The following is a 9,581-nucleotide window of genomic DNA, read 5'->3' as shown; positions in this document are numbered from 1 at the left end:
AAACTAAAGAGGCATATTCGTATGCATCTTTCACTGGAAAAACTGGGGGGAAAAAGAAAAGAAAGAAAAGAGGGTAAAAATTGGCCCGTTTATTGAAGGACACGTCCAATTTTCTTCCACCGACCTCCCATCTCCACAGCTTCGGTCCCTTCCTCTGCCCTAATTCATACGCATGCCCGCACTTTCTTCAGTGAAGTAAGCATCTCATTCCACCACACACACACACACACACTTGTGTCTCGTTCACTCTATTTAAATGTGGGGACAACGCAGAGGGGGAAAAAGGAAATTCAAGATAATACCTCGATGACTGTACAGATTAAGACACAAAAGTTCAACAAAACAAACATTCTTAATTAACGACAGATACGATCCACTGCCGTTTCTTTATCTTTAAACCCACATGGGCTTATGAAACACGCAGCAGTCAATTAGAGTCATTACCAACCAACCTCACACAAATAACTGATACGTGCCTCAACCTTCTTGTCTTGTGGAGGGACTCCCAAAATTTCATCATATATGATGACCCCCGCTTAGTTTTTTTCTTTAGTTTTTTTTTCTTGGGAATGTACGAAGTCGGGATAAGTTATTAAAGTGTCCATGACTTATAGATTTATTATAGATTTTGCATTATATATTAATCAGCATATCGAACATCACTGAAGTAGAATCCTTAATCTCTGAATCTGAATACTAAACCGTCACTAAAGACGAAGCATCTGAATAAGTTGAGATTTTTTTTTCCCACGACCACCAAATCACCAATGAAAGGCTGACAAGATACCAAGCGCCAAATACACTGAAGATATATGCATACATATCTCGTGGAGGAGTAACGACGGAAGATTTTCGAGCGGGTGCCTTCGTTATTGACCTAATTAATAAAAGTGAAGAGTGATTGATGCCAACTAATTACAATCACTTGCTGAGATAACGAGGATAAATTGTAACGAACGCTGTTGTGGTATAATATATGTATAAAAACTATTTAACTAGTTTGTGCAAATTAAAGAAATTAATTAAGTTAGTTATTTGTAATAAATTGATATTTTTTTCTTAAAATATCCTCACTAGTCAAATGCCATTTGATAAAATATTTAAAATGTGTAACTATTATAAGGATTATTTAAAAAAAATAGATAAATATAAGAGATAAAGTGAATTAAAATCTTATATTTAAAATTAAATTAAAAACAAACAGATTTTTTATATTAAAACTAATAAAATTGAGATGAGAGCGCCCTTTTTAAGCCAAATTAAAAGTCATGTCCGCAGGGGAAAAAGGTACCAATAGAAATCCATTTTGGTCGGGAGTGACCTCAGAACTGACAATCACCACCTGCTTAAAATCTTATCTTGATTAATAGTAGTTAAAAATGGCCCACAGTCACTCATAAGGCACTTTAGTTTCCCTTGATTTTTGTCGTCAAATAAACAGGACGCAGTTTTTGGTCTTTATGGGAATATTTCCGATGGTGGGTTACCTCGTGTGTACCTCGTGTGTACTGTCCTGCCCCATTATTTTGCGCTGTCGTCATTTTTCAAGTTCTAGAGTTGGAATTGATGGAACTCCCCCGGCTCAAGATGAGCATTCCATTGGAATCAAAAGTGCGATGACGGGTTCCAAAGAAAAAAGAAGAAAAAGGGTAGCGAGGGGCAATTAAAAGTAGAAGGGGTTCATGGATAATTCCAAGTCTTCGTTCTCTCCAAGTTCGCGCCACGTTTGGAGGTTGTGTATTTAGGTTGGATTTTAATAATCGATTATGGATTCGGCAGGGTTCTTGAGTCTTCTTTTTTAACCCTGATTATCGTTAATCCTGTTATAGCATACCCCCCCAAAAGAAACAGTTAATAATATTTTATGAATAACTTGATATAAAATCTAAATAAAATCAAAAGCAATCAAATCATAAATTTTATACATAGATAAGACGAAGCAGTTAATAAATTTTTCACGTCCATAATAAATAAATTTCACTATATCATTTTATTTTTAAAATTTTTTTATTCTATATTTTGTGATAATTTATATCTCACTAATTACGTAATTTGTATTGGCCATAATTAATAGTGTATTATAAGCATGAAGACTAATGATTATAATCTTCAGCTAAAAAATGATTATAATCAATAAAAAAAGTAAGGGACCGAATAACAAATTACAAAAATCCTGAATTATTAGATGAAATTATGAGAATTTGTATATCATGTAACACGAAGACGATTGAGTACTATTGTTGTATATAAAAAAGGGAGCGGGTTAGGGGAATACCAGAGGCAGGGTGAAAGGGGTGCAGCAACCAACCATAGTTAAACAAACGTGGGGATAACGGTGTCAAGGATCGGGAAAATCGAGGAGAGGCGGATTCCGTCGATCCAGCAAGCCACGTGGTGAGCCTTCGACCTAACCACCTGGACTCTGCTCTCCCCTTGCCACTTGCCATCCACTCCTTTTTCCACCCCATTTCTCTTTTTTTGGTTATTGTCCTCCCTCTGCGCTTTGTTGGCCCCGCCAAAATTAATGAGAAAAATTAGGAATAAATTGCTTATTGAAAATTTAATTAATAAACAGAATTTAAAGATTTTATATAACTTAATTTGTTTAATTTGATTTTTTTGTATGCAGTAATCTCTTTTTATAAGATGTGCAACTCAATTTTTCTTTATGTAAATAAAATTTTATTATATGCAAATCATATGTGTCAATTAATTCTTTATATCTAAATAGATTTGTGCACATTAATCTCTTATATCTAAATAGTTTTATACAAACTATCTTTCTTTTTCACAACTTACCAATTAATCATCTTAGAAATGATCAGCCAATTAAATTTGTAATAAGAGATTTATCTTTAATTTTATCAAAATCTGCCTCCCCTCTCTTAATCCCCGCCTAATTTCCTTATTACATTTTCAGTCTTAATTAGCTCTGCACGTACTGTTCCCCAATCTCTTCTTAATTGCACCGGATCCTCTTCCTAATCTCTCGCTGATTTTCTCATTTCTTCATTAAACTCATTTAATATTATCATAAATGTAAATTTGCAAGCAAACTCTTAATCCTTTTTTTTTTTTTTTGAGGGTCAAAGCAAACTCTTAATCCAATGGAGCAGTGTCCTACTCATTGTGGACGTGCAACGATCACTCGGTAATCAACGGGGAACAATTTCTATTCTAATTTCTAAAGGGAAAAAAATGTTCCGCGGTAAATTGATAAAAATTGGCCCAGGGATGAGGTCAGCGAGGCGGGGCGGTTGGGTGGAACCCACAGCCCCGAGCGGGGCACCCGGATTTCACCTCTAATTTATTATTGTTGGCGGGGGCCCCACCTCCTCCTTTCCCTCCCTTCCCACTCCGCCCCAAAACCTCCGTCACTTGGCCGTTTGCCTATATAGCCATCGCCTCCTCCACCGCTTTCTTCAGTCTTTCCTTCACCCAGCATCCCTTTCTCAACCATTAGCTTCCACTGTTTTTTCCTGTTTTCTGAGGTCGCTTCCGTCTCTTCACCCCACTTCCCCCTGTGCTTTGGCCTACTTCATCATAAATCTTTCGGCGCATTCCCCTCTCTCTTCACCTCCTCTTTCGCTCCTTCCCTTCTCATTCGCATCCTTATGGAGCTTTTCAATAACGATGATCTTAACTACGTTGTGGACGACTATTACGACGTCCCGGATTTTGAAGATTTTGAGGATGATGACTCTTCCGCCGACAGCCGCTCTTACAGCAACGCTGCCTCTCATTCTCCGGACTCCGACTATGAAGATGATTTTGAAATGGTATAAATGCTATTTTATTATCTGCTTTTCCTCAGATATCGTGCGTTTCATCCATGTACTTTGTTGTAATGGGTCCGTTAACGTGACAGGGTCAATCGAAGACTGATACTTCTGCTCGGGAAGCTAGGAACGGGAAAGATATCCAGGGAATTCCTTGGGAGAGGCTTAATTATACAAGGGACAAGTACCGTGAGACTCGACTAAAGCAGTACAAGAACTATGAGAATCTCTCTCGCTCTCGGGTGGATCTTGACAAGGTTAGTTTTTACGTTGCTTGTTACTTAAACAACCTTTTTTTCCGGGCGACAGGAATAAGAAATTCCTGCGAACTCGGCGCATCAGTTTTTCTCTTCACTGCGAGTGCCTTTGCTTTAGTAGGCACATATCTAAACCTTTTGCTTATCAGGAGTGCCTCGAAGTGAGGAAAGGAAATTCCTTCTATGACTTCCAGTTCAATACAAGGATTGTCAAATCAACAATTGTGCATTTTCAGGTAGACTTTGTTCGCCTCTACAAATCACGTGACAAGTGTTTTCTTCTGTGCTTTTTCTTTTTTCCCACATTTGGGTATCGAGCTGATTTACATTTTCAACTCCTCTCATAATAATCGCATATTCCAACCTAATCTGATGCTGTTACTGTGATGCTATTGGTGCTGTTATTTTATTTCAAGGTTCTATTTGTTTTCTAAGAACTATTAAATCAAATGAGTTGATCATCTGTCTTACTAAAGCGAATGACTTCATTCTACAGCTTAGCAGTATAAACTTGACGTGGCTATCTTGCGTACTTAATCAATTTTTGTTTCAAGTCGCGAATCTGGCCGAATAATATTGGATCATGATAATCTTATATGTAGAATAAATCTGGTTTATATTTTTGCAAGATTCAGTCGTTGGCATCACTCTCTGAATGATTTCTGTTTTGTGACTAATTAGTCTGAAACCACCCAAAAAAAAAAATATATCTTCTCTTAAATCAAACGACTCTGGAATTTTACAATTCGAAAATTCCGTACGATTAAAATTGGTTAATTATGAGTCTTGTTTAATTTCTTCCGAAGCCACTATGAAGCCTTGCTCTTACAAGGTAAAAGATTTTTCTGGTCTAGTTCAGAAATTTTCATTGACAACTCTCTTGTGTTGTATTTTGCATCAACAGCACCCAGAATATCAAGGAAAAAAGTTCTACGTAAATTTTGACCTGTGATTCTTCAGCAAATGCAAATTTCATTTCCATATTTCAGACTTAATTCGCCTTATCGTGTTCTGCAAATCTTTCTTAGATGACAAGGAGGCTTACTTTTGAGTTGCACACCCTTACTTTGTTCTATTCTTTTTTATTTTTCTGAAAAATTAGAAGATTAATCTTTCAAAAGTATTATTCCGATACATGCCAGATATTCTGTTGAACGGACAAGATGGTTTCAAGTCAAGTTATGGATATGGTTTCATCAAGGCTATGGTGTCGCTTGGTGTTCGTAAAATCAGTGACTTTGTGTAATAGGGTTTTCCATCTATATGGCATGCTTGTATGAAATAAAATGATGATGGGTAACAGCCAACTGGTCACATATCGTTGGACCTGAAGCTTTTTAGCTTCAAACCATCCAGTCTTTTAAGTTGATCAGAATTAACTGCCCATATAGTTTCTAAACGGAATTTTAGCAGTTTCCTGCTGTTGCTGTATTTACATTTTACAGTTGACCTACCCAACTCTTGCGGTATAACATGGCATATGAGTTCTTCCATAAGGAGATAGATGTTGAGTATTTGATTCTCTCTTCAGATGAGAAGAATAGGTCTTTTGTGTTTTCATTTCCGTCAAAACATGCAAACGATAAATTCAAGCTCTGGTGTCCTTATTGAATACTGCATACTGCACTGCATTTACTTTTGAATTTCATGGATGCTTCCCATGTCATATGTATAATTTTATGCATTATCATGTACTCATTCATTTTTTGTATTTACTCTCTTCTGTGATTAATATATATTTGGGCACGTAGTTTTTGCATTCAAGCTGTAACTATATTTGTATTTGTAATTTCATTATGTCATTTGACCTTTTTGTGCATCTAGGCTTGCTATTTCTCTCTTTATGTCAGCTTTTAAGGCAGGTGGAAAGTGAGCGGCTTGGCACGACCTTTTTTTATGGTATGATAGGAAAATATCTGACCACACTTAAGAGGGCTGTAACAATATCTGTAATTAATGTCAATTTGTCCTAATCAACTGGGTCTCATCCCTTAATTATGGACTGCGCACTTACAGGATCTTTTAGTCAGCCAGTACAGCTTTTACTGACATTCAGTTTGCGTTATTTTAATTTAATTTCATTCTCCAATAATCTGTTGTCTGGTTGCCATTATAAGTTATTTCCTTTTGCAATCATATGATGATCACCTCTATTCTAATTTTTGGTCAGCCGGTCTCATTATTTTGATGTAGTTCTTTATTATACTTGAATTGCCAAAGTTGTTGGACATTGGCTTTATTGTGTCGAGTAACGTTAACATGCAAACTACTAGTTTTCTTCAATGGTCTTGTATTTACTACTAGCCAACCTTCCCTTCGCAGATTATGAACTCTCCATATATTGGTGATTGTCGATTTACATGATGTTGGATGACTCTTATTTTAAACAATATTCAAGTGTTCTTACTTTTTACGTTGCCAATCGCTTCTCTGTGCTGTCTTTCCCTTTCTCCTCTCTTTACAAATGAAGGCCATCATTCTGAGATCAGCAACCACCCAACGTTTTCTACATCGTTAAGATATCATTTAAAGAAAGGACAAAGAAAAGGTTCCCTGTCATTTTAATCGTGATCAGTAACTACTTCCCCAAATAGAAATCCTGTTTTCTAAAGAAGAAAAAAGAGGGTGGCAACTGCCAACATTGGTGGAGAATTTATTGGTATTCTATTGTGCTGAGGACAATATTTAGATTGTCGTTGCTAGAAGCAATAATTTACATCTAATCTAACAGTTGTTGGTCCAATATATCCATTCCATTGTTATTCTAGCTGCAAACTTTTTATCTTTATAAAATGCATTTTTATACCTACTGGGCGCTGATATTGATGTCATCAAAATGTTTTCTTTACTGTTGCAGCTGAGGAATTTGTTATGGGCAACGACGAAGCATGATGTATACCTTATGCAAAACTACTCTGTGATGCATTGGTCGTCTTTACTTCGAAGGAGTAAAGAAGTACTTAATGCGGTGAAACCCATTGTTCCAACTGTTGTACGTACCCAGATATGACCGAACCTTGTATGGTTTCTGCACTGAACTTTATCTGATCCTATTGTGCCTGTGTTCTTTTTGCAGAAGCACCCCGGATTTTCTGCTCAACCTATCTCCAGAGTACAAATAAGCACCATGGCTGTTAAGGAAAATTTAATGGTAGCAGGCGGTTTCCGGGGTGAGCTTATTTGCAAGGTAGGAAATCATCAATGATTTGAATTGAGAAATGATTAGTCAGCTTAAGATCTTCCGTTTTGACGGGTTTTGAATCTTTGTGGACAGAACCTGAATAAATCTGGAGTTGCTTTCTGTAGTAAAATAACTACCGATGATAATGCTATAACCAATGCTGTAGATGTTTACCCTAATCCCAGGTAAGCAACTTACTGGGAAAGAAGAAAAGAAAAGAACTTCGCTTGAAATTCTTTGGTTTCGGTTTGGCTCATAACTAATCGTTGTTTCTGCAGTGGGTCTATGAGGGTCGTGACAGCAAATAATGACGCCCAAGTTAGAGTTTTCGATGCTGATAATTTTGCTTCTCTTGGTTGCTTCAAATATGACTGGTCTGTTAACGTGAGTGTCGTCCACTAGGAACGCTTTTTACCATGTGCATCTTGATCACTTCCTCAAATAACCATAACAATCGTGTTTGCTGTTTGAACCTTGCAGAGCATTTCCGTTAGTCCCGATGGGAAGTTGTTAGCTGTTGTTGGGGATAGTGCTGAGGGTTTGATAGCTGATGCTAACACAGGAAAGGTAAGTTGATAGTTGCATTTGTTTGTAAATGAGCAGCTGCTTATTTCACGATTTCTGATCATGACATGGCATATTTCAGGTTACCGGTAGCCTGACAGGACACTTGGATTATTCTTTTGCCTCTGCTTGGCATCCAGATGGGCGAATATTGGCTACTGGCAATCAGGACACAACATGTAGGTTGTGGGACATCAGAAATCTTTCACGTTCCATTGCTGTACTCAAGGGAAGAATGGGTGCAGTAAGAGCCCTGAGGTTCACTTCAGATGGACGGTTTCTGGCTATGGCTGAGCCAGCAGATTTCGTCCATATTTTTGACTCTCACGGTGATTATAAACAGGGACAAGAAATTGATTTATTTGGTGAGATCGCTGGTATTTCCTTTAGCCCGGACACGGAGGCTCTATTTGTTGGCATCGCTGATCGTACTTATGGGAGCTTGTTGGAGTTCAACAGGAAACATTTTAATCGATATCTAGACCGTGTGTTTTAGAGGAGCCTCTCCCAACCCGTACAGCAAGCCTCTCAATACTGATTTTTGAAGGTGTTTTTCTCCGGAGATCCTTCTTCGTTTACTTTTGAGTTTTATGGTTAGGCAACTTGTAAATTTCGTCCTCAGTGAGCTATTTCTGTTAAGGCATCCTGACTTTTCAAATGCGGGAATGTATTCTCAATTATTTTTTTTTTTGATGGAATACTCTTTTTTTATAAATTCGCAACTCGGAGAGATTTTTTTTTATATCTTTTTTGTAATTAATGTATAATTTTATATTTTGTTTATTATTGTGTAAACTTTTATTTTTTAGAAAGGTATATATTAATAGGAATAAATGTGACATATTATTGAATTTTAGAAAGGTTAATTAAGTTGTTAGATTTTTCTTGTTATGATGATGAAACGTGCTGGAACAGGCATGGAGTAGTGTGGCTCCCTACTAGTCTGCGTCCTCCCTCGGGCCAGGCTGTCATAAATTTCGAAGATTTGTTTGACGCAATGCAAAATTCCGAAATTTTTTTGTTTCCATTTGGGCCATGGCGTGTCCATCATGTTAAAGCGGCAATCTGTGAGGGCCTCAAAATGGAGATATGTTGGGCTGGGCTAACCCGAAAGGATGAGCAAGGCAAGGCCGAGTTACCGAGACGCAGAATAGCACTTTCGAGCCTACGGCTAAAACTCAATATTCTAGGCAGCAAAGTGCACAGCCTCCACTGTCCGGTTATTCAAGCTGCTTCATTTTCCCCGGTCCTCTGCACCTCTCTGCAATTTCCTTATCTTTGTACGTAGATCAGTGTAACAAGCAAAAAATTGAACCGAAAAAGAGGATCGGACGATGTCAGTTAAACAATGAATCGCGCGAGAAATCATCAAAGAACTGAGGAAAATGAGATTATTGGAACTTAAAAACGACGAAGTTAATAATGGAAGAGGATATTATGACATAGAATGCGGATGTTAGGAGTTATACGCAGATGATGAAAACATGAAGAACTCGACTGTCCGTTTTGCTGATATTTTCAGTCTTTCCAACGTTAAATTCATTAAAAAGTAAAGCCCTTGTATCATGTAGCTCAACCTGATCTCAGAGATCAGGGGCGATTTCCTGGATGGAATTGGTCGCCTGAGTAGTAAACGAAAATGTTAGGAACACAAGAAGTTGGACTGGACAGGTTTGACGGAGCCTTCAATAAGTTAGTCAGCAAATTTTAGTAAGTTGTAACAGCAGTAGAAATACTCCCATGATATAAAATCAGCATTCTCGTGAGGATCATTGGAGACTACATTTTAGCTGCCATAAT

At 37.4% G+C, this 9,581-nt stretch overlaps 1 protein-coding gene across 2 annotated transcripts; it reads left to right on the top strand.

Moving 5' to 3' along the window:
* The first annotated feature begins 3,492 nt into the window (after positions 1-3,492).
* Positions 3,493-8,441, top strand: LOC114739392 (uncharacterized WD repeat-containing protein C2A9.03-like). 2 transcript variants are annotated; one of them, XM_028927451.1, is made up of 9 exons: positions 3,493-3,779; positions 3,869-4,036; positions 4,186-4,272; positions 6,894-7,028; positions 7,113-7,223; positions 7,311-7,402; positions 7,496-7,601; positions 7,698-7,784; positions 7,864-8,441. In XM_028927451.1, the coding sequence occupies exons 1-9, from the start codon at positions 3,615-3,617 to the stop codon at positions 8,275-8,277; spliced, it is 1,365 nt and encodes a 454-aa protein (XP_028783284.1). In that variant the 5' UTR covers positions 3,493-3,614; the 3' UTR covers positions 8,278-8,441. The 2 variants fall into 2 exon arrangements, with proteins under 2 accessions (XP_028783284.1, XP_028783285.1); XM_028927452.1 differs by lacking the exons at positions 3,493-3,779; positions 3,869-4,036; positions 4,186-4,272 and adding an exon at positions 5,020-5,935.
* The last annotated feature ends 1,140 nt before the right edge of the window (positions 8,442-9,581 follow it).

The sequence above is a fragment of the Neltuma alba genome, unplaced genomic scaffold (genome assembly GCF_004799145.2).
Source record: "Neltuma alba isolate B1F8T4 unplaced genomic scaffold, ASM479914v2 tig00013936_pilon, whole genome shotgun sequence".
Lineage (NCBI taxonomy): Eukaryota > Viridiplantae > Streptophyta > Magnoliopsida > Fabales > Fabaceae > Neltuma > Neltuma alba.
This window is presented reverse-complemented; position numbering and strand designations above follow the sequence as displayed.